This window comes from Triturus cristatus, chromosome 3_2 (genome assembly GCF_964204655.1).
Source record: "Triturus cristatus chromosome 3_2, aTriCri1.1, whole genome shotgun sequence".
NCBI lineage: Eukaryota > Metazoa > Chordata > Amphibia > Caudata > Salamandridae > Triturus > Triturus cristatus.
Genome location: NC_140584.1, coordinates 305,609,541 through 305,634,400, shown reverse-complemented (window position 1 = coordinate 305,634,400; position 24,860 = coordinate 305,609,541). Strand labels below are relative to the sequence as shown.

Below are 24,860 nucleotides of genomic sequence, written 5' to 3'. Positions count from 1 at the left end.
GTCATCCTGTCTACCAGGGGCTCAGTCGCTAGGCCTCTTCATAGGACTTCAAGCTAATCCCGCGGCTCCTGCCTGTGACAGGTTATTGTTAAACACCCCTTCCCTTTTCCACCCCCTCCCCATTGTCATGAAGGTGTGACTGCACGGACGCCCTCTCACCGCTGCCAGCAGCAGTTCACAGAGCCATGTAGGCTGCCTGTTTTCTGACGTTTGGAAGAGTTGCTGACATGACACCATGCCTTGAGACATCGACTTTCATGTCACAAATCGGTGCATTCTGGGACTTGTAGTATTCGGTTGCTTCACTTAAACCAGCTGGTTGAAGTGATCTGTTAACAGTGATATGTGAAACGAGAGGACACAACTGCCCTTCGTTGCACATACTGCGTGGGCCGTTGCTAAGTTTTGGGGACTTGCAAGTGTGTTCTGCGGGCACTCAAACACATTTGGTAGATACGGATGGCTTGTGTCCTTCAGTGTCTAGTGCATGTAATGGCAGGGGTGTCCGTGATGCCCATAACAGCTCTGTTTATCAGATCGCAGACTAGACAGATGAACACTGCTGAGAAGGGCACAGGCTGGAGAAGAACCCTCTAGGGTGGACCATGGAAACACGAGACCTGGACCCAAATCTCAACTTTCTCATTCTACGACGTGAACATACTTTGTGATCTTGGGCACCTCATCCGTGTTTCAGGTGTCAATTATCTGCCAAAGGAAGTGGCTCCTAGGACAGAATACACACACACACACCTGAGCAATCAAAAAACTGTCAATTTTCCATTCATTAAGTGAAACGGCGATAACTCCCACTCTCGCTTCCTTGCATCTAGCGAGTGAGAAAACTCAGTGACGCGTTTATTCACTTTAGAGAGACCGGGTGTGGTGGTTTCAATTCTGGCAAAGCCAACTCAGGGTTTCAGTCTCCCGGGACCGCTGTCACTGGCACCGCTGAACGGGGCATATGTAACACATCTACTCACAGCGCTACACAATGATACATATACAAAAAGGTGCCCCTGGAAGGGACGAAAGGCTGGGTCGGAGGAATTAAACGTTTAACCTCCTGGGGACAGACAGACACATAACACACACCTCTACAGCCGGAGCGCAACCGACTGAACTACATACAACTCAACACATTTGTCTTTGGGAGAGCAAGAAATTCGCACTTTTCAACCAAATGTAACGAAGAGAATGAAAAAATAAAGGAGACTAGGCCATAAATTATATATTCGCAATTTAGGCATAGGAGCAGAGAAATCTGTTAGGACCATACAACAACAGGATTCACATAGCGCCTGCTCTCGCAGCTGTGGCAACTCCTGGCGCTGTAAAATAACAGGTGTCGCTACCGCTGCCCCTAATCAGGAGAATGGCTCCTGGAGACGAATAAGTTCGTAGTGGCTTGTTACATTCTGCCTGCTGCACCCTCACTTGGTCCCGGGGCTGACACATTCTACACATGGCTGGCCCAGCCTGAGGGGGTGTGAGGGGGTAATAGGTAATCCCATCACAGAGCCCAAACAAAAGGAAAGATCCGAAAGGAAGTGAAACCGTAAGACCATGAAAATACAAGCATTTGCAATGCAACAGGTCTCGCATTTACGCAAGTTTGAGCTATTGGCATTGTAAATGACCATGGGTTTTATTTATGTTTCAAAATCCAAAACATAAATAAAAGGCATTGTTATTTACAATGCCAATAGCTCTAACTCGTGTAAATGCGAGACCTGTTGCATTGCAAATGCTTGTTTCAATGTGTTGCTTTCAGTGGTATACATTTATGGCATCCATGCGATGGTTGCGCTTCTATCGCTCTGCCCCCTGTCATGGCCTCGGAAGTATATGTGAAATAGTTGAAGGTGAGGTTAGTGATATGCTCACGTGAGACAGGGCTCAAGACAATGTGGGCTGGACTGTTACCATAGCCTGGTTTGCCCACTGCTGCGCTGATCTCTGCCTGGACTGACACTGAGTGAAAAACAATGGACTGGAATGTGGCCACAAGACACATTAGTGGGGGAGAGGGATTCCACGCACTTCATCACTTTGTTGTCCTGGACATACATGTCCACGTGTGCGTCCACGCCCTCTGATGAGACTGCCTCCTTGATATCTGATAGAATGGAGCTCTAAAGAGACACCCAAGCTGGCCCAAGGAAACGTGTCCTTTATCTTCGTGAACAGGACAGGCACTTCTTAAAATTCTGTCCGAGCTAGCATCCTTCCAGGTCGACAGAATGGTTACTCCTGGGTGGGTGCCAAGAAGGTGACATGATTGGTCCCCTTGGTATGTATAATTTCTGACTATCTCCTAGTCAGCCCATTCACCCTGGCACCCGTGCACCCAGTTACCTCGAAGCCCAGAATATACCCGTAATTGCGGTTTGACGATAATTGACAATCGCCGATATCACGAAGCGCTTCAATCGCTAATTTCACAAAGCGCCTTTAAGGTTTATCCACAGTGATGCTCGGACTGCGTTTTTTAATGGACTGGTCGGGCTCTGGTGACACAGAGTACCTATAACACTCCTCTATCACTGAAAGGACTCCAGGGCTGGAAGAATCCGTCATACAACTTCAGGAATAACATCACCTAGCGCTTAGGGGCGGCGGGCCAGCCACAGGCACTCTCTGGGCCAGGGCTCACCATCCCTCTTGGAGTGCGCAATGTTCCTGCTCCGGGACCTCACCGCCGCACACGGCCTGCCTTCAAGGCACCGCCGAGCGGCTTCTAATTGTAAGACATTACCCGGGGGGTAGGGGAGGAGGAGTTCAGAGAAGACCCCCCACACACCTGATTACCCTTTACCAAGCTCCTTAGTCTGGGTAATCCCCAAATTTGTGCCCCGAGACCCCCAATTATGTGCACTCCGGAGGCATAAATCCTTAGTGGGGCTGTTGTGGGGGCGGATGAAGGATGGCCTCCCGCACCCCCTCCCTCGCCCCCCTGTCCTCTTCTGCTCCCTCCCGAGCCTCTGCCTTCCCACTGGGCCCAACGCCTGCTCCGTCATGCTCGACCTGTCCCTCCAGGGATGGAGCCATTTAAGGGCTCTGCGGGGGAGGAGGGGGGGGGCGAGGAGGCACTGCCGGGAGCGGGAAGGGGGGCATCTGCTGAATCTCTGACACTATCACCCACCACAATCTCAACATGCTCTTTCTCACTGAGACCTGGTTTAATGACTCCTCTCACACTTTGTTTGATCTTCTGATACCTACCGAATCCTCTATCCTTAGAAACGACAGAACAGACAAGATCGGGGGAGGTGTTGCGATTATCTTCAGAAACTCCCTTCAAATTAAAGCCTTTCCCACCATCTTCTTCCGCACATTCGAATGCCTATCCCTAGAACTTCAAGTTCATCACGGCTCACCCTTCAGGTTACATGCCATCTATCACCCGCCCGGTAACTGCTCTTCCTTCATGGAGGAACTCACCGACTTCATTAGTGACCAATATTCACAAAGCGACAGGCAGATCTTCCTAGGTGACTTGAATCTCCACTGGGGCTCCGTGGAAGACTGGGCTGCCAACAAGCTTGCAACCTTTCTCTCAGCTAACGATCTTGTCCAACACTGCTCAGAAATTACACACGCCAAGGGCTCAATTCTGGACCTTGGTATTTCTAAACCAGACCAGCTTACCATTGCTCCCCCTATCCTTGTAGACTGGTCAGACCATTTCCTTATTCCCTTCCGTTTTCACCTCTCGCACATTATAACTCTCGGCCAACCTAAAAGGGCTTCTACCTGGTTCCGCAACACTAAAAATATTGATCTTGAGACTGTGTGCTTCTGCTATGCGTTCACTTCCTAGTCTAGACCCTAACGCGGATGTCAACGATCTTACTCCCCATTGCCTCTCAATCCTTGCAGTCAAAATCGACAATGTCGCTCCACTCCAAAGCAAAAGGAAAAGACCCATCCCCTCAGCACCTTGGTTCAATAAAGCTCTCTATGACGAAAGGAAAAACCTTAGAATCGTGGAGAAACATTGGAGACAATCTCCATCCACCTCCAATCTCTCACTTTTACGCTCAGCAAGATCCAATTACCACAAGCACATCTTCTATGAAAAAGCATCACATTTCAGATCCCTCCTCGACTCAGCTAAAAACACACCCCAAAAACTTTTCGACCTCATCAAAAACCCAAACTGTTCGCCCCAAACCATCAAACCTGAGGATGCTTCAAAGAAAGCAACTGCATTTGCTATATTCTTTGATGAAAAGGTCAAATCACTGGTGGATCAGGTCACCCACCCCACCCCCATTGAGGAGCGAAAATCCTTAGTCACTTGGCAGAACTTTGCCGCCATCTCGGAAGATGACCTCCTCAAATGCATCCTCGAAACCAAACCCTCCAATCATTCTTCTGACCCCATACCTAGTGTCATCGCCATTGATTTCTATACCAATACTCTCTCTTATTGGACCAGGCTAGTTAATCTCTTCCTCAGTCAAGGATCCCTCCCAGCTGTCCTCAAAATAGGACAGGTTACCCCCTTCTAAAAAAAAACCTCTGCAGATGCGAACAACCTCAATAACTTCCGCCCCATCACCAATCTCCCTTTTCTTTCAAAGATCACAGAAAACTGTGTTGCAAAACAACTTATCCAACACATTATGGACAATAATCTCCTTGACGTGTTCCAGTCTGGCTTTATTCAAAATTGCAGCACTGAAACAGCCCTGCTGCGAGTGATCGATGATGCGCTGCATATACTCGATTCGGGGGAATCGTGCCTTCTGATTCTTCTTGACCTATCTGCAGCCTTTGACATTGTTAATCACAACACCCTACTTAACACTCTTCAACAGAGAATGGGCGTGGAAAGCACAGAGCTTAAATGGTTTGCCTCATTCCTCTCGGACAGATCCCAAATGATCAAGATTGCGAACAGTCTCTCGTCTCCACTGGCGATTGGTCAAGGCGTCCCTCAAGGTTCCATCCTTGCACCCACTCTAATCTCTATCTGGAACCATTAGGGAACCTCCTAAGCAAATCTGTAATCCTCTACCATCTCTATGCAGATGACACCCAAATCTACCTCAAGGTGTCTTCCTCTCAAGAGCTCTCACTACTCAACTCTACTCCCAACTCTATTCACAACTGGATGTTAGTTCACCAACTCATTCTCAATCCCTCCAAAACTGAATTCCTCCTCCTATTTACCTCTCTCTCCCCGCCTCCTGTTCAATCCTGGATGGATCAGCTGAATTTACTCAACAGTAAACCCATCATTGTCGACTGCGCTAAATCCCTAGGTGTCATACTTGACAAAAGACTCAACCTAATCTCACACATCAACTCCATTGCCAAGAACGCACGTTATCAGCTGCGTCTTCTGTAGGGGATTCGTCGGTTCTTCCTGGAGAAAGACCTAAAAACCTTGGTCCAATCACTAGTTCGCTCTAGACTGGATTATTGTAATTCACTTCTGACTGGCCTTCCCAAATCTCACCTCTCCCCCCTTAAATCCGTCCTCCATTCAGCAGCTCGCTTCATTTCAGGATCCAAACGAAGTGACCACATTACTCCTATCCGGTCTTCTCTCCAATGGCTTCCCATCGAGGCTAGAGCTATTTACAAAACGGCTTGCATCACCCACACAGCCTTGCACTCTTCCTCCCCTCGCTATCTGGCGAATAAACTGAAATTGTCCGGGGGCTTGAGACCTTTTCGGAATGCGGAAAAGTTCTTGCTTGAGTCCCCCTCCTTCAAAAGGGAAAAATTGATGGCTCAATCGTTCTCAGGTAATGCGGTGAGAATCTGGAACTCGCTTCCTCCTTTGCTCCGTGCCACCACTTCCATCCGGATCTTCAAAGCGGACCTCCAATCTCTTCTTTTCCCAAGACACTTTCAGAACTAATTCCTTCATTCTCAGACCCCGCCAGGAAGTTCGTTAGTCATTGTAAATTTGTTATATTTATTTAATTTTTGTACATTCCTTGCTTGCTGTGGTTGATATTGTGTTCATCTTGCCTGCTGTGTTTGATTCTGTGTCCTGCTATTTTTGTACGTTTTGTTTTGTAACATTTCTCTCATGTAACGTAACTGGTTCAATTGTACAGCGCTCTGACACCTACGGGTAAAGTCAGCGCTTTATAAAAATGCATAAATAAATAAGTGCCACAGGCGGGGCCCCCGCCCTTGTAGGGTCGGTGCAGCCAGGCAGGGGCCTGTGTGAAGAAGCTGTCATGCTAAACTGAATGAGTGCAGGGGTACTTGTCCGTCAAGGCCCGTCAGTCCCTGCCTCTCCGACGAGGGTAAAGGGAGTATCTTTTTATGGCACTCTCCTGGGGCGGGCTCGGATCATGCCCTCAAGCTAGGATCGATATCGCGACAGATGAGCACTTCGGGCAGGTAAAGGGCACTTCTGTGACATGCGGGTAAAATACAGCCCTGCAACCCCACCGATCCTGCTTAAACGGTGGCGTGAAAGAGGAATTAACGGCTAGACTGCCGACTTTGGTGATGGAAACCAGGGTTCGAGCCTCGGGTCCCGTCCACATGCTGTGATTCTGGGCAAATCACTTAATCTCCCCGTGCCTGAATGTGTAACGTAAACGGTGCTCATGTAAAACGCTCCAATACCTTCGGGTCGAGTTTGCGCTATATAAATATGCAAAATAATAATAATAATAATAATTAACAGTCAATAGGACCGGCCCTTGAATTATTTGTGTCATGGTTAGGGCATTCAGACGCACGATGGTGTGCGCTGCACAGTCAGTATGATTCCTTTTTAGTAGGACCGCAGGAATTATGTGGCATATGAGTACCAAATGATGTAACAGTGTTGACTAAATTATGCGGCATGCAAAGTATGTGGCATAATACAGCACAATTTGATAGTATTACTTTATTATTGTATAATTCATACCTGCTGTACTGTTTGGGCTTCTCGCGTTGGGGACTTGGTTCAAGGGTAAACGTTAAGGCTCATGGTCAGTGCCTAAAGGGTGCATTTCCTTGTATTAGCTTTTATGCATGATGTACTGACTTCATAAACTGTGTGTCCTTTTATTAATCCATGTTTTTAATGGCTGCATCTGTAGCATAGCTGGGCAGGTGAGAGGCGGCGTCTCAGGTTCAGTGAGGCCTGCTGTGTCTGAGATGGAAGCCAACCGGAGGTGCAGCGAAAGGCAGAGGGCTACGTGAGGGACTGTGAAAGGCAGAGGGCTACGTGAGGGACTGTGAAAGGTAGGGAGCAAGGTGAGGGACTGCGAAAGGCAGAAGGCAAGGTGAGGGACTGCGAAAGGCAGAGGTCAAGGTGAGGGACTGCGAAAGTCAGAGGTCAAGGTGAGGGACTGCAAAAGTCCCTCAAGGTGAGGGATTGCGAAAGGCAGAGGGCAGAGTGAGGGACTGTGAAAGGTAGAGGGCTGTGTGAAGGTCAACAAAAAGTAGAGGTCAGTGTGAGGGTCCTTCCAATGTCGATAACATGAATACGATTGTCTTAGAATTCAGCATATTATCCAAGTACCAGGGCCCATTTGATGTTTGTCGCTGCCTCTTTAGTAGAGTCCCGTTCCCCACTGTTCCGGAGTCATGTGACCCTACTGGTTACTCCTTCCTACTCCCATTTTGACCACAGTCTAGGCCTCCCATTGGTTCCGCAGCCATTAAGTGTGTTTATTCATAAACTGCTCGTGCTCTCTGCTCACGGCGGTGGAGAAGGCATCACTGAAGCCTGGACCACCGCCACCCATACCTTGGGTGCCTTCATCTCCGAGCACCATGGGAGCCGGCTCTATTTCGGAATCCCCCCGTGGGTGTAAAGTCCTGTCTGCATCTCCTGGGCTATTCCTAGCTCGGGTCAAATCAAAGCCCCGGCATGTGTGGCGCACCCGCTGGCCCTCGGCACATGGGACTGCTTCAGTCAGTCTCGGGCCTCGAGCCACGTGGATTTGTCTCCGGGTGGGCACAAAGAGCTGGCACTGCTTCTTAACTAGCCCAGTGGCAGTCATTCCCACCTGGCTTGTGTCTGCAAGACCTGGGTAAGCACAGACCTCCCCATGTGTCTCCTGCTGGGCTCCGGCAGTGGCATGGCCTCCACCTCATGGGGACGCTCCTAAGACGGAAGATGTAGGCTAGAGGGGGCCTTGCAGGTGCCTTCCAATGCACGACAGGTTTGTCCCTTGGTGCCTTTAGCAGTGAAGTGTTGTATGTTAAGTGCTACAAGAGGGCATAGGAGCCAGTCACCTCGTTGGAGGCTGGTTTAAGAGAAGCCAGGGTCGTGGTGAAGTCTTTATGTCACTGGGGTTAGGTCAGTCTCGGAAATGGTGGTGGGATGGGGAGGGGGATCTCGGTTCTTTAGGACGTCTGCCTTTCCGTGGATTGTGGTGCTGGGGGCCAGGTGGTTTGGTGTTTGGCAGCTTTGAAGAGAGCTTGGCTGTTCGTTTTGGTATGGCTGCTTTGCAGCGGTCACTTTGGCGCAAGACACCGCTCATCATACACTTTGGAGAAGTCGGGCTTAAATGGCGCCCGGTTCGTCTCGTGTATCTTGTTGTTATTGTGTTATTTGCGCACACATAAATCAGGTGCCTGATGTGCACGTACACAGTACTGAGGCGGCATTCAGCAGCTGCCATTCTGCAGCTTCCCTCGGGGTTGTGTATGGACAGAATATCCAGTTCGAACTGCCCGGAGCACAGACACAACTGCACCGGGAGAGAGCTGGGGTTAGAGCATTTACACTGCGCTGAATTCACACAGCAATTCACACAGCATAAAAACACGAGCACTCAAACCAAAGCAAGCGCGGCGCGGTCCCGAAAGCGAAAGAGGATATCTTGTCTTTATGGGGCCATGTGTTTGAAACACCTGGCCCCATAAAGATAAGAAACCTTTTGCGAGGCACGGAAAGCAGGCGAGCCCGTCCAAGTGGACCGTCTGAAAAAGCCAAAGGGAGGCAACATAAAAAGCTCTTTTCCAATGGCTGGCCACCGTTTAGCATAAACGGTGACGCCAGCCAATGAAAAAGAGGGGCGGGGCTTAAAGCCCTTTACTGAAACTCCTCAAAAACATTAAATCTCGCCGAGCGAGCTGCGCATGTGCGCATCAACTCTAGCTGAGACCTAAAAAGGAGTGGGAGGGCAAGGGGCAACATAACGTTTTTATATAAAAGGGGTTAAAATGAACTTTGTGTCTTTTCCTAAGTCTAGCTTGGCGGGTGGATATCACTCAAAAGATTTCAAATAGAGGGAGGACCCCTTGCTAGAGATCACAGCACCACAAATTCAAATGATATAATTAACCAAAACAAGGTTCAAATAAAGCCCCCCTATTCTTTTTAATGCTCTAAAATATTATAACTGAATGCATTTTATGCAATACAATACACCATCTTTAGTCAGGTTATCTTACTACACATCAGTTCTGACCAGTTTAATTCTAGACAATTTATCATATGACCGTCCAGATCCACAACAGGTGTACATAGTAAAGAGCAAGTCCCACAGGAGGCATCAAGAATACTTTGTTACTCCACATTTAAGGCCACCCTCAAAAGAAGAGAATGGGGGGCACCACAAGTGCAGGGAGGGGTGATAGGACGTGCGATGTACTCATTTCATTCCTTTCACAAGGTGAAAACAGGAGAAACATTTACTGATAATGGTAGAATCAGTAATAATTGTGAAATTCAAAACGCCTTCAAGGCACCCTTTATGTGATGCACAGATTTCTTTAATAAGTATGAGAACTAACCTGTCTCTGTTTAATTTCCTCTTTCTTCAGTTCCAGAAAATCAGTGGGTATGCCAGCAATATTTTCTTGAGCACTTAAAAGAAGCGGCCAAAGCTCCCCCATGAATTCTCTGGCATTCTTAGCATTTAAAAACTCAGTGAGGTTTACTTGCATCATTTTTGAATCTGGATTCTGAAAGAAACATAACAGGAAGACACACAAAGGTCACTCAGACCCCCTAAATGGCATTGCTCAATGATAACAACGTTCATAATGGCTACCAATGATGTTTTAGGCTGCTCTACGCTAACTAAGATGCACTAAGGTTCAATGAAAGGTAGTTATCCCATCTCACTGTATATCAAGGGGCCAGTTAGTCTTTTGTGGATATGTCCTGGACAGTGACACTGTTGATTGGAAGACCAAGAGTCAAGTTTGATTAGATTTGTAGGCCGAAATCTATCATAAACCCATAGTAATACCTGCAAACAAACACAACCTGATGAATTGAAAACTTTAACGTAAGCTAGTAAACAATTATTTAACATCAAAAGTACCTCATGAGAGTACAACCATAGGCTGTGCATGCATGCTCAATACTACACCAAATACTAGACTTCAAATCCTGCAAGGATTAACACTTGGTAAGATAATTACCACACAGCTATGGAGATAAGATTGCAATTATGAACTGTCCACAAAGGGTTAAAAGCTTGAAAGTCTCAGAATAATTGGCTTTATGAGTTTTAAGTTCTCTGACAAAAAAAAACAATGTCCATAGAAAGGCACAGCACAAAGTACAGATTTCAGATGACGTCCGCTTCTTCTCGAAACCTTGGGGGAGGGGTTTTGATATCGCCAACTCCCCTGTAGAGAAAGATGTTCCCTCGGTTTGCTTCCGACTCCCTACTGCAACTCAACCACCTTGAGTTTAATGCTATATCATTTATCTGAATTGCAAAAGACGAACAATTAATCATGAGTACACAATTACAAAACGGTTTTTAAAAAATGTTCTAAGCTTTTGATTCATGCTTAGTGTATGGAGAACTCCCTGCCTCATGATTCAAATCTTTATTCACCCAGAGGCGTAACACAGGCTCCCCGCATCCCCCGTGGTGCGGGGGGCCCCCCGAGCTGCAGGGGGCCCCCTCAGCACAGTACTCAGGCCTGAGCCTCCGGATTAAATCCGGAGCAGGGGCCCCTCCGTGCACATTGCAGGGGGGCCCCTTAAACTTTCCTTACGCCACTGTATTCACCAGAATACATCGAAGATATATATACTTCAGTGTAAGCCATCCAAACAAGTTAAAACACAAACCAGCCAATAATTACAGCAATCTATCCAAAGCCTTATTTCATTTGAAATCTTATGACTTCACAACTAGCAAAACATCATTTTCTTTGCAAAATTCAAATGCTGCTATTCTGCTAAAACTATTTCAATGTAAAAGCAGTTCCTTTGGTACACTATGTGAATTGTTTAAAAATAAATATTTCAAGAGGGCAACATGATCCTTAGAATTGGTCTACACCATCTTTCACAAATTAATGTACATACAGATCTTCAATGATTTATTTTCAACAAGAATCTCTAACGCCCAAACCCACAATTTAAAATTCTTTGAGTACTAACCATTTTTGTTTAATTTTTTTTATTTAAGTAGCTATTATTTTTCAACCCATATGCTTCACACAAAAACATTTTTATTTGTGCATTTTAAGAGCAGTGTAAGGCTTTGCCCGAGTGCTGTTAGGTTGCATTAAAGTTTTGTTTGGCCACTTTACACAACTCACCTCCAAACCACACACTGCATCATCAAGAGATGGGTCAGAGCAACATTGGACACGCACTCTGCTGTGACCCAATAGGGTGATGGTGCTATATTTCAGACGCATGGAATACCTTCCATTTTGGTTCAGGCCTTTTAAATCATAAATCACATCATCATTAGAAAATTGCTGCCAAATTAACTAACATTTATCAGCAAGATTAAAACAACAATTCCTATTTCACACCTGCGCATTTTGAAAAACTATGCACCCTCACTAAACTTTCTTAAATGATTTTCTTTGCATTGTAAATTGTATTCGATTAAGCGTTGTAATAGAATAACAGATCTTTCATGATTGAACGTTAACACTGAAAACATTACAGGCAAGGTGCTGCCCTTTCACATTTACCATCTGCTTCAAATGTTTTACCTTTACTTCTAGCTGGTTGAAGATTAATTCAATTAACACATCATCTTCGAATCCCAGAATTTCAGAAATTCGCTTAGTTATCCATGGTTTGATAACTTCCAGATTAACCTTGACCATGTCTACCTGTTTATGAAAAAGCAAAAATAATTTTCTCTAAACATCTTTCAACTGAATTGAAGGTGAGGCTGTACATACTTCCAGGTATATCCAATAGAAGCATCTGCAACAAATTTGATCTAAATTACTGAAGATCACCGATTTAGGAACAAATGATTGCAAATTTAATACCAACATGAGAAAACAAACAACTTGTCATGTACTTTGGAAAAATTAAATCATAGAGTAAATAATATAAAACAATTTACATGATACATATTTCAATATTTTCGTGTGGTAATGCTCAAAATTATACTTTTACAAATGATTTTGTAAACATCTGGCGGGTTCTTCATAAGGAAATTTGGGTAATGTTAGGGACAAAATGTGCATTTTAAGCACAATTGGGAAATAAATAATACTGCTCAGAATTTGATGGACAACTATTTTACATGACAATGAGACTTTTGATTTAGATTTTAGTGGAAAAGAGTATTTATATCACTGCTAGCCTTCACTATGCCTACTTAACATGGCATTGCTAAGTGCCATTATGTCCAACTAGCACACCACTGTCCGTTACACATTATGCCAAACGTCTCCATTAGGCATAGCACATGCTAAGGCATTTACATATTTTTCGGCACATGCGGTTGAGTTTTGATTGTGCACAGTTACAGCATCATAAGCAATATTGTAATGATGTATCAGGAAACCAATTTGTGTCAGGGGCTCGAATGGGAGACCTCAATTAAAAAATAAACTTAAAGAAGTAAAAGCAGCCAGCCTATGGGCACAGAGAAGACATGGTTGTAAAGCACGCGACGCTAATGACTGCAAACCCTACTTAGACTTTATTTTGTACCAGCAGGTGAAATCATGACCAGCAGCATGTATGGCACTATGAGTTTGCCCTGAAAGGAAAGGAACCTCGTCTTTACATTGTGGATGCAGCTAACAGCTCTGAAGTTCACACAGACACTTCAGGACTGAGTCATTAGCGTCTACGCAACCAACAGACACGAAACTATGGGGGTTCATGTGCCTTATAGGCTGAAATAAGTCCCTTCTGCACATGCTCAAACACTGAATAGCCATCCAGTGAAAACATGACTCATAGCAAAGCCAACACCTAAAATTCATTATATCCATCAACACCTCATGTCAACTTACATACTGAACAAAAAAGAAAAGTAGCCAAAAACATGGGAGCCCCATTACACTGCCAGAGCAAAATCTGCCATTACATACAATGTTCACGGTCACGGCTGGCACTGGAAATAAATTGAGAATAGGGCCGCAGGCAATCCCTTAAGCACTGACCTCCGCAAGGTCTCTGATAACGTCCAGCTGGCAGAGAGCTCAGTTGAAGAGCTCCAGGTGTTGGCGGCCACTTTTGAGGAAGCAAGTAGCAGCGGTTACTTCTCGGTCAGGGGCTCTGGAGGCTAGGGTATAGGATGCAGAAGGGCGCTACTGCAGCAATAATGCCCGATTACTTACCGGTAATCTTCATTACTCCGAGTATAGTCTTCCTCGCCACATGACTTACAAAGTGAGCGTCAGCTCCACAACAGAACCCTCCAAAGCAAAGCAAAAAAACAAAGTCAGCATCCCATGCCTCCCATCCCTTCCCAATATGGCCGACCCAGTCACCCATTACCCCTATAAGAGGCGGGCCGGCCCAACCCAACAGCCTGAAACTACCAAGCAAAACATGAAGCCGATAGCCAGACAGGGAGGGAGGGATGGAAAGTCATGTGGCGAGGAAGACTATACTCGGAGTAATGAAGATTACCGGTAAGTAATCGGGGCATTACCTCCTCGTTAGTCTTCCTCGCCACATGACTTACAAAGTGAGCACATACCAAAGCCAAACGGCTTCATGGAACTCACAAGACACCAACAGACCAGAGGGCAAAACCCAACAGGCCAGAACGAGTGGAAGGACCACCCAGGGGAAAGGCAACCACGAGAAGGAAAAACCAGCCCGGGACCTAATGACACGGGGAAAAACAAAAACCCGGACCCCAGAGACACGAGGCGCCGGCAGGAAGCAGCCGCAGCAAAGGCCAAAGGGGGACAGAGAAAAGCACCGGACCAGACCGCACGGAGCCAGAAGCCACAGAAAACAGGACCCAGAAAGTACGCCGGACCAACACACCAGGACCAGCCAACGGAGATCCCGAAAAGAGGGCAACAAACCCCCTCCCGAAAAAGAAGGAAAACCGAAGGAACAGAGGGCAACCCCGCCACAGCGACCCAACAGAAAAGGCACAGCCGAAAGGGAGACGCAGTGTGACAAACACAGCAACCCCGCAAGGGAGAACACCACCCGCGAGAGAGCCGAAACCACCAGAGGAATGGGGCAGCGGAACCAGTCGTAAGCAAACCGGCAAGAGCCGCAATAAAAGAAGAGTGAGACAGGACGCCAACCAATGACACATTGACAGCGTAAGTGAGACACGAACCCTCGTCCAGCGAGACCGAAGAGACCCGGCCACCCAGGGAACTCAACCAGGCTACCGCAGAAAGCGGAGAACCCGAAAGATCACCCACGCACAGAAGGCAGGGAAAAAGGCAGCGCCACGGACCGAGCCCGCCCCCACAGGGACCAAGCGAGCCGCCGAAGCGAGCACCCACCAAAGGTGAGAAGGACAGAAGGGCAGGGTGAAAACCGAACCCGAGCCACGTCAAAACCCCCAGAGAGCCACCAGAGCCAACAGGCCCCAGAACCCCAAGCCCAGGGATAAAAGACGAGGAAACAAGGCACACCGGAAGCGCACGGGCCCGCCAAGGAGCAGAGAACCGGAGGCACCATCACCCCCGGACCCCCAACAGCACCTTCGGAAACAAAAACCCGCAAGTGAAAAAAGACAACAGGGGCAGGCCCAAGCGAGCACCACCAACAGGCAAAAAGTCCGGCCCACAAGGGCCAGAAACTCCGGCAGAAGAAGGAACGAGAAGGCCGAAGAGCCAACACCGGAGACCCAAAGGGAACAAACAGCACCAAGGGACCCAGAAGAACTAGGGAGCACGAGGCAGAGCCAGCCAGGCAGGGGAAAAGGGAAAACCACAGACCCAGCACAGAACATGAAAGTGCACGTCAACCAATACGGGTAAGGCAGAGCTGAACAGCATAAGGATGACGACAACTAACAAAAATGGCCCTCAAGAGAACAACCACAAATGGATGAAAGGCAAAGTGGACTCAACAGGAAAGAACCAGCGACCAAAAGGTCGAACATAGGCCCCTGCAGGAGACGCAGTAGACCAGGGAGCCACCAGTACCCAAACCCCCCAGCCGTACCAGGACAGAAGCGGGAAGGGCCCAAGGAAGGACCAGAGACAACTGGAAGGAGAAAAACAGCCAGGCAACAAGACTGCATGGAACGCCACACGAAAGTGCGCGTAATCCCAGCGCAGGGACCATGCCAAACGCTACAGACCCGCACCAGGCGGAGAATACGTGTAGCCGCAGTGAGCATCCAAAACGAGGAAGGCCCAAACCAGTCAGACAACCCCAACAGGAAAAACCAGGGGAGAAATCAACCTCCATGACAGGAGCCGACCAGAGAAGGACCCGCAAGACCGCAAAAAGCGACCCAGCCGAAAAAGGAGAGAACGCCCACCCCACCAGAGGAGGGCGCCGAACCCCAGGCCCGACAAACCAGGACCGTGCAGAAGGACCACAACAAAAATAAAAATCCCAACCCCCAGGGGGCAAGGAGAAGCATGGCGAAAAGGGGAGCAAGAGCCACCCGCCGAGACACGGAGCAGGCCAAAGTCCACAGCACCTGGAAGGCCCAGGCGGCACCCCAACCGGGCACCAACCCGTCCCGACCCAGCACATCCGCAGAAAGCAGACTAGGCCAGGTGCAGCCAGGGAGGCAATGCCGAACGCCCCACAGCCCCAGGAAAACCCCGGAGGACTGCCAACCAGCAAAAGACAGGGACAGACCCTGCACAACAACTGCGGGAACAGGAACCCACAGAACGAAAGCACCAGGGGTACAGAGCGGACACTGTAGGCAAGCCGAAAGGCAACTAAAGCCCGCGAGGGGGCAAGGAGCCACAACAGAGGGGGCCGAGAGACCCACACGCACACAGGTACAGAGAAGCCCACAGCCGCCCCCACAGAGAGGGGGAGCCCAACGCCAAAACCCAAACGCCAGAGCCCGCTAAAGCAGGGCATCAAGCACAAGGCGGCGGGGGAGGGGGGAGCGCAGGGCAGGGCCGCGAGGGCCAGAAGGAGGGAGAACGAGAAAGTGAGCCCGACAAGGCGGGGCCACCACCCGGGACACCCACAACCAAACGGGTCAGAGTAGAAGGCAACAAACTGCCTGTGCGCAGGAAGGATGACAGCGGAGCAACACAGAACCGGAGGAGGAAGAGCAAGCATCCAGCCAGCACCCCCAACCACCAGGACAGAACATGCTCATCAGCCCAGGAGCAGGACAAATCAAAGGCTACCACTCCCCAACCTGTAAAAGAAGAGCAAGAAAACAGCCAACTATGACACTTCGACAGCATTCGCGGGACTCGAACCCCGGACCCGTGTGACCATTTACAACCACAGGCACAAGACTAACCAATGAGCTACAGCTCATGGTACACAGAAGGACGAAGGGCCGAGCGGACCTCCGGGAGCCGAACCGGCGAAAATGTGGATTAAACAGAAACAATGGGGAAACGAACCCGTAACCCTGAGAGCAAGAGTCAAGGAGCTAAACCATAAGCCCGCACCATTGAGACCATAACATATGTCTCCGGAAAGCGCACGTACATCCAGAGGACCATAGGCGCTGAATAACAGACGTTTATTGTCACCGAACTCAATGGGCCTCATCATGTCGACCACAGATGGACGAAAAACTGAGTAGACCCGCCGGGAAGTGAACCAGAGACCAAGAGGAAGAACCCAGGCCCCCGCAATGGATGCAGCAGTCCACCTAGCCACCAGACCCAGCTGGAAAACAACCCAAAAACAAACGGCGCCACCCAGAGGAGCACCACCCGAGGGAACCGTGAGAGCCCGTCGGAGACAAAGGCGATGAACAACAGAAGCCACGGGAAAGGACACAAAACCACGAGGTCCATTGCAACCCAAGTCAAAGACATTCACGTAACGCCCCCAGTAGGATGAAAGGCAGAACGGACCAGCAGGGAGGTCCAACCCGCAAATTAAAATATTTCCCAACAATACAGAAGGGAAAACCAATGCCCACGCCTCAGACCGAGCAGACAGCGACTCCGAAAGACCAGCGGAAGAACAACCAAAACGCAGAGTAAGGGTACAACCAGCAGGCCAGCCCGACTCGCAAAAGCCCAACAAACATCAAGCACAAACATGCAAGCTGCCAGAACCGACCACAATATGGCCAAATGGGGGAAACCACGAAAGCCGCCAGGCAAACACCCCAGCAACATGTGCCCGAAAGCAAAAAAACCGAGGAACACTCACCCAGAGGACGCAGGTCCCGTGGCACTCGGAAAGCGACAGGCAGCACACACGCACACAGCCGGAAAGCACGAACCAGTGGCTTGCAGTGCGAGAGAGAACGGAGCGCGCATGCGCGGGACCGAGAAACGGGCGAGCGTGCAGCAACATCGGAACCGGGAACGCCAAAGGCAAAGACAGCAGCGCGCGGCTCCCGGGAGGGAGCGCACGCCCGGTCTCGGGAAAGCCGAACGGACACCCCAGGCAAGTCGTATTCCACGTGCATCGCACAGCGCAGCGGCGGTCCTACTGTCCAAAACAGGCAACAACGGAGCCCCGCAGCTGCTAGTGCCGGCCCCCAGGGAACGCAGCGCAGAACAGCGTAAAACAGGCCGCGCGGTTTCCGGGGCAGGAAAGGTCAAACCTCGCCGGACGCAAGCAGGCGGTGCAGCATCGGACAGCAAGGCACAACAACAGAGGAGCCAGAGGCGACAATAATCCCCCTGACTTGCAGCGCCCCAGTCACAGTGAGGACCCCAAACAACAAAGCAGAGGCGCGCCCGGGGACCGCACAACGGGCCGCCGGCACCCCACCACACACCCAAGCTGACCTATGACCAGCAGGGAAACGGGAACACATGGTTCGGGGGAAAGAGGGGGGCCCCGGCAAGAGTGAAACAAACACTCAGCCCACACGGACGAGGGGACAGGAGAACGCAGAGAGGAAAAGCCCCAGACCCCCTCGCCCCGCCTCCTGTACACCCACGGCTCGCTAAGGCAGAGCCTGACCGGCACAAGAAAATAACCTTAGAATGCAGTTTTTGTAGGCCAGAGAGCCCACTAGATTCCAAATACACCGGGGGCAACAGGCAGGGGGAATAAACGAAGTCCAAGCCCCTAGGGTCCGCTACAGCAGGACCTCCAACCATGGACCCACGCACCTGCTACAGCAGGCACCACTTACCTGAAGCGCTCCGGAGAGAGTGCAGAACTAAAAAAACAGGCTGTTGGGTTGGGCCGGCCCGCCTCTTATAGGGGTCATGGGTGACTGGGTCGGCCATATTGGGAAGGGATGGGAGGCATGGGATGCTGACTTTGTTTTTTTGCTTTGCTTTGGAGGGTTCTGTTGTGGAGCAGACGCTCACTTTGTAAGTCATGTGGCGAGGAAGACTAACGAGGAGGTAATGTGCATCTACTGGGAATCCCGGATGGCGCACACCCTGAGCAGTTGGTTCAGGCTTGGATCAGAGGCACCCTGAAGCTTAGTGGCCCCATATTCACTATTAAAAGGGTGCACCATGGGGCGGAGCTTTCTCGCAACCAAGATGGCCGCTTGAGCCGAGAGCTCCGTGGAACCGTCTTATTATCCTGAAGCCATCCTGCAGCTGTGCTGAGCTAGCGCCAGACACTGGTGATTTCAGTGCACCGGAGCCCCGCTGAGCCGTTTTGCGGCACTCCCGGCCGCTCTGTCACGCTCCGGGCCAAAATTAGAGCGCATGGCGTATGGTGGCCTGACTGGGTCTTGGACGCCGGGCTCACGTTGGAACCGGGGGCGGTGCTTGCCTGGGCCTGTCGCGAACGGCGATAGCGCGGCGCATGAGTGGCGCTGCCGTATATGGACGCGGAGCTCCCCTGGCCTGCAACTCGAAGGTGTGCTTCAGCCATAGGCGCCCTCCCTCTGGCTATGACCTTGCGGGACGCAGAGAGGCACTGGACGGCGCACTGGACACCTGCGCTGGAGCAGGACTTGTAGCGTGAGGAATCCGGAAGAGCGGGGCCTGCGGAGATTGGCAGGGGCCGCGATCCTCATGAGCAGAAAAAAATGGTGGACGCCCGGAGTTATGCATCGGCGGTGAGTCTCACCTTCTAACACACCGGGCTGCTTGGTCTTGGTTGGGCTCGGCTGCCACTGCCACGCGGCCACCATTCTGACATACTCATTCCCTGATGCTGCTGAGCCTGCGGTACCGGGGAAGGCTCTGTGGAAGATTGAGCGCGAGGAGTCCACTGAGACATTGTTGGTGAGGCCTGAGATTCCCCTGCATGTCAGATACTGTGATGCCCTAGCGGCAGGCCAAACTGTGCCTTTGATGTCCCTCCCGCGCTACTGGAATTAATAGGGGGGAGCTGGACTGGCCACCTGAGGTGCTGTCTCTATCTGCGAGGCCCGCTCTGGATGGGGTCGAAGTGTCATCATTGATACCCCCTAGAGGACTGAGTGGTGCTGCGGGACACTAGCTGCTGTCCGGAGTGTTCTCTACTAGGGCCCCCTACTGCTTCTGCTGACGGCCTAACAGACTTACCTTCTCATCAGTGCACGTGAGGACAGGCCAGGGGCCCTGTGCTCTAGGCGGTAAGGTGGAGCTCTGCCTGTGGGGCGTAGACGTGCAGTATTTCTGGCAGTGAAAGCCCCTGACTGCAGCGAGGCCTGGTCTCTGTCTGCTGGCGCTGCGGCTCATTTTTGCAAAGATACAGAATGGCGAGTGCGTTGGTGTCTCTGGAGGCCAAGATGGGTAGGGTGGACAGAGCACAACCGAAACTGTCGTTCGATTCGAAGAGATCCAAATCAACTGATGCTTCCTTCGAGGACAGAGCCACAGATCGGGATCAGCCGGACGCTGACTCTAGGCAAGACATTCGCGGACTACTGCTGACCATGGAACAGAATCTGCAGGGGGGTATCGCGTCCCTTGGCTCCAAGATGGACGCACTAACCTATAGAATGGACCGTATGGCGGAAAGGCTGGACAAGCATGCACAGCGACTCGACATGTCGGAGCGCAGGCTAAGGGAAACGGAGGAGGTGCAGTCTGCTTTGGACACTGAACATAAGCAGCTGGGCAGGGTTATGAAGCTCTTGCAGGACAAAACAGAAGATTTGTAGGCGCGCTCTCGACGCTGTAACCTGCGCATCACGGGCTTGCCAGAGAACACACAAACGGGCAACATGGAAATATACATTGAAGGGAGGACCTGGCTTGGCTGTTCGGGCTGGAATCTTCCCATGAGGCACAGGGTCAAGACTGATTTGCATATGGCTGGGTTCAAACTGGATCGGCATGGTGAGCAAATAAGCGATGGATTTAGGCCCAGCTCTCTGTACTGGGGTGAATGTATGACATTGTTCTGCATTCTGTCCATTAACTGTTGTTTTTAGGTCTCGCGCCTAGCGTGGCAGATCGCAACCCTGCTCACGCAGCGAGAGACCTCTTGTACGGGGTTTCAAAATCGCCCTAGGAATCGCACACGCTCATGCGTGTGCTTTTCCTCTTGGGCCGCACTATTGGCCTTTGTGTGCGTCTTTTTATTAAAGACAGCACGCAATTGGCCAAAGGCGAGCGCATTGCTCCGCCCATGGCTTATTGGTGTCTATTACACGCACCAAAGGCCATGTGGTTTCAATTATCATGCCCAGACACGGGCGCGATAATTGAAACCACATGGTTCGCTGTGGCGCGCACACCACTCGCGGCCGTGTTTATTTTCCAATAGCGATCGCTTTTCACTGCCGCTTGTTTAGATTCCCAAATGTTTTGCAGGTAGTAACTGGAACTCTGTGGCAGTCGAAACTTCTAGGAAACTTATTTATTCTAATGTTTGTGTGTAAGGTTTTAGGTGCTACACACATCAAGACATACCACGCAACTGAAAGAATTTTACTGGCACTGAAAACCGAAGTAAATGCCTTGTCAAGTGTAATTCAAACTTTGTGAATTAAAGAAAAGTGGTTCAAAAATTGCCTTGTGAAAAAGTGTAAGCCTGCAGCAGGCAGAATGTGATGTGAGGATGTCCATCTAGGTGACACTCCACTGATCACTGATGGACTCTCGGCAATTAGAGTTTTGATTTGGGAGCACGCTTTTAGTGGTCATGTGGAGTCTGATGCTTGAATGGGTTATTTTCATACCACATGCATCCTATCTAGGGCTCTACCCTGCTCCATTAAAGCATTATGCTCAATGCCAGCAAACTCGTTTACGATTTTCCTATTATACACAAGACTTTCGAAACCTTTCAATTACAAGGTAAGCACTGTTTTAGTAGATATCTTTTTATTTTTCAATGTAATTTCTCTGCAAGGGTGACTGATGCGTTAGACATGAATGTGTGTGTTTGTACATGCGTGTAGTGTTCAGCAGGAGCCTGGTTTGGAACGTTTCATTTTGTTCTTGGCTAACACCGGATTGGCTTTGGTGACGCTCTTTGTCTTCTTGGACCTTACAGTACAAGTTACGGTGAACACTGATCTGGGCTAATCACTGAACATCGCTTTTATTTTACCTTAATGTGTACAAATGGATGAATTAACCTCTTCAGTGCCCCGCCCTTTCCACGCCCTGTGCCGGGCGTTTCATTAGCGGGCGGGGTTCATGACGAGATGGTCTCGTCATGGGCACAGCGCAACCGCGGCCCATGACGAGACCATCTTGTCATGGGCACTGAAGGGGTTAATAAACAAGTAAACAAATAAATATGTGCAGGCGTCCAGCGTTTTTCTCTGAAGCCCGCCTCCGGTGCTGTCGAATGTCATGACGCCTTGTCTGGATTTCACGTCATGCTCTTCACACCTCACCACCACTGAGTTGTGTCGGTGACGTCACAGTGCCGTTATTTAAACGCCCACGCCCACTCACATCACTGGGGAAACGGTGTACTTAATGTTGTATATATATTTTTTTAAATTAACATTTTTATTGATTTTGCCAAGTCCATATACAGTCACATTTGTGCCAGCCGCACCGTATAACACTTTTTCTAAATAAAGTACAATGAATAACATTCACAATTTTAACACTTTTCTGAGTTCTTTTTGTCGCAGTGTCAAGTCCACCATTGGGGATGTACATAAGGTCCATCGGAACCTGTTCCATGCTTTCCATTTCCTATCCCACTTCTTGGGGCACCCTCGAATTATGAACACTTCCTTTTCTGCTATCATGCAACTGTCTAACTCCTGTACCCATACTCGTATAGATGGTGCATCTGCAGTCCCCCAGTGGCGTGCTATTTCCCGTTTGACCAGGGTGAAGCCCAACGTCACCATCTGCTGCTCGACCTCAGTGAGGTCCGTAGCCTCCCATATGTTTAGTAGGCCCCGTGGGGCGTGAGGGCCAGCGTTTTCCCCAGTGCAGTTTGAAGCTTAGTCGTGGCCCCCTCCCATATCGACTTGAGCGCAGGGCAGTCCCATACCATATGGTAGAAAGTGGCCTCCTGTTGGCACCCCCTAAGACAGATTGTATCTTCCCTAGCCCCTATCCTTGCAAGGACGACCCCCGTCATATAGGACCTATGTAGGATCCAGAGTTGGATCAGCCGGTATCGGAGGGTGATCGCCGCCCTCCTAGGGGACAGTGCCTCCCTCCAGTCCTCTTCCTCTATGGGTCCTATGTCTCGTTGCCACTTCTCTCGAAGCGTCTCAAATGTGTCGGGGAGGTTGTTGCACAGCTTTTTGTACGTCAGGGAGATGGCCCTCGAGTGTAGTGGTCCATCTAATAGTCTGTCCTCTAGAGGCGACGAATCCGGAATGTCTTGTAGGTTAGTAAATGCCGTCAGAAGGGTATGTCGAATCTGAAGGTAGCGAAATAGTTCTCCCTGCACCATGTGGTACGTTCCTGTCAGTTCCTCAAAGCTAAGAATGGAACCTTTTTTAATCAAGTCTCCGACCTTTGAGATGCCGATCAAGTCCCATTTATCAAACCCCGGCTGAAAACATAGGGTACCAAGTCTCTGGGACTGCCATAGTGGTGTCGCCATTGTGAGGGTGTTAATGTTGTATATTTTTAATTGATTTCTTTTTTTAATTTTAATTTTTTATTTTTTTAAAGAGTCTACACAGACAAGCACGGTTTTTCAGAACTCCAACATAATGAATTATGTTCAGCTATATCATGAATTAATACTAATTTTAGAGCACTTGTTTGATGTCCCTAAAATGCATTTTGAAAGTAAACACATTTCTATAATTAATTCATACATTTTGCACCGATGGACAACTGTTAGGTGTGGTTAGCAATGCGACTTTACCACACGCAGGCGCTGCTCGTAAGACAGTTCTGTGCGACACAGAGTTTCAATTTATACTGGAAGATAGGCGATAATATCAGGAGTCGGGGAAGTTGGGTAAAACGGTAGAACATTTGATCGTTATATAAAAAAAAAAAAAACACATCCCACAAAAAAAGTAATTTTATACATGTTCTTGGACGGCTTGCCTTGGCACCCACCCTTCCAATAATCATGTGGCAGCAATGTATCCACATACTGTGCGGGGCAGATCAGCACTCTATACACACAATCAAGGAGTAAATGTGGCCTAACGGTCAGAATTGCCGACTAAGGAACTGGAGAGCCAGTTCCAAGTCACTGGGGCTGCTCAACATCCTGTGATTATGGGCAAATCACCCAATTAACCCTAATTCACTCACCCAGTCACAACTGCTGTCAGACATCAGCGAACCCCAAGTCATGGGTAAGAAGACTGACGTAATACAGTCTGTCAATTACATCCCATAAACTAACTCCTTGCCTTGTACAGCACACAGACTTCAGCTGAAACGCACCACAAATCACCTCACTTTCCACACTTCTTCCAAAAGGCTACTGAACAATCAACCCACTCACACAGGCAGAGTAGTCCCAAAAACAATGGCAACTACACTCCAACCATTTCTGCCTCCTAACACCAGCATCAGACAGCAAGCCAGTTGACACGTTTGGGCTCCCTTTTTCCGTAGGGCGTTTGATGGCTACTCCTAGGTAACTTGCAGCACAACCAGCCAAGCCAATGTGAGAACAGTGGCATACAAAATGGTAAAACCCAAATACCAATAAAAAAATGTCAATTTGAAATATTAATTTACAACCCAACAAAGACTAGAGGGAAACACATAAGAAACATATACATCCATACACAAATGCTATCTTTTCAATGTCTATAACACATGTGACTCAAAATTTCTGTTTGGCTTTCATAGTCATTTGCAAAAATGTAAGCTATTGGCATTGTAAATGACAATGCCTTTTATTTATCTCATTTCAAAACCAAAACGTAGATAAAAGGTTTGTCATTTACAATGCCAGTAGCTCAAAGTCTAGCAAATGCGAGACCTATTGCATTGCAAATGCTTGTTGCAATTGTAACCCTGAGTGGGAAGGGTATGCCCAGACGTGGGTCCCATGCTCTCCATGCCACTGGAATCAAGCTATCCTGGCTGAAGAGGGGTGAAACCCCGAAACCGGTCCTAGGATGCTTGTTTCCCGTCCAGGGAGGACCTGGCTTGGCAGTTTGGGCTGGACTGTTCCCATGAGGCACAGGGTCAAGACTGATTTGCATATGGCTGGGTTCAAAACTGGAACGGCATGGTGAGCAATAAAAACGACGGATTTAGGCCCAGATCTCTGTACTGGGGTGAATGTATGACACTGT

The 24,860-nt window shown here is 49.2% G+C and overlaps 1 protein-coding gene across 7 annotated transcripts in view; it reads right to left on the bottom strand.

Moving 5' to 3' along the window:
• LOC146857231 (uncharacterized) overlaps positions 1–24,860 on the bottom strand; it is a 479,140-nt gene that overhangs the window by 286,808 nt on the left and 167,472 nt on the right. For 6 of the 7 annotated variants that reach the window (XR_014979879.1, XM_085647722.1, XM_085647720.1 and 3 more), the window contains exons 3-4: positions 11,902–12,024; positions 9,718–9,888 (exon numbers count right to left, since the gene is read on the bottom strand). Coding sequence is in view for 6 of the 7 variants with exons in the window: in XM_085647722.1 (XP_085503848.1) it covers positions 9,718–9,888; positions 11,902–12,024 (294 nt within the window). In the remaining variant the exon portion in view is untranslated. The remainder of the gene's footprint in view (positions 1–9,717; positions 9,889–11,901; positions 12,025–24,860) is intronic. The other variant, XM_085647725.1, reaches the window with a different exon arrangement.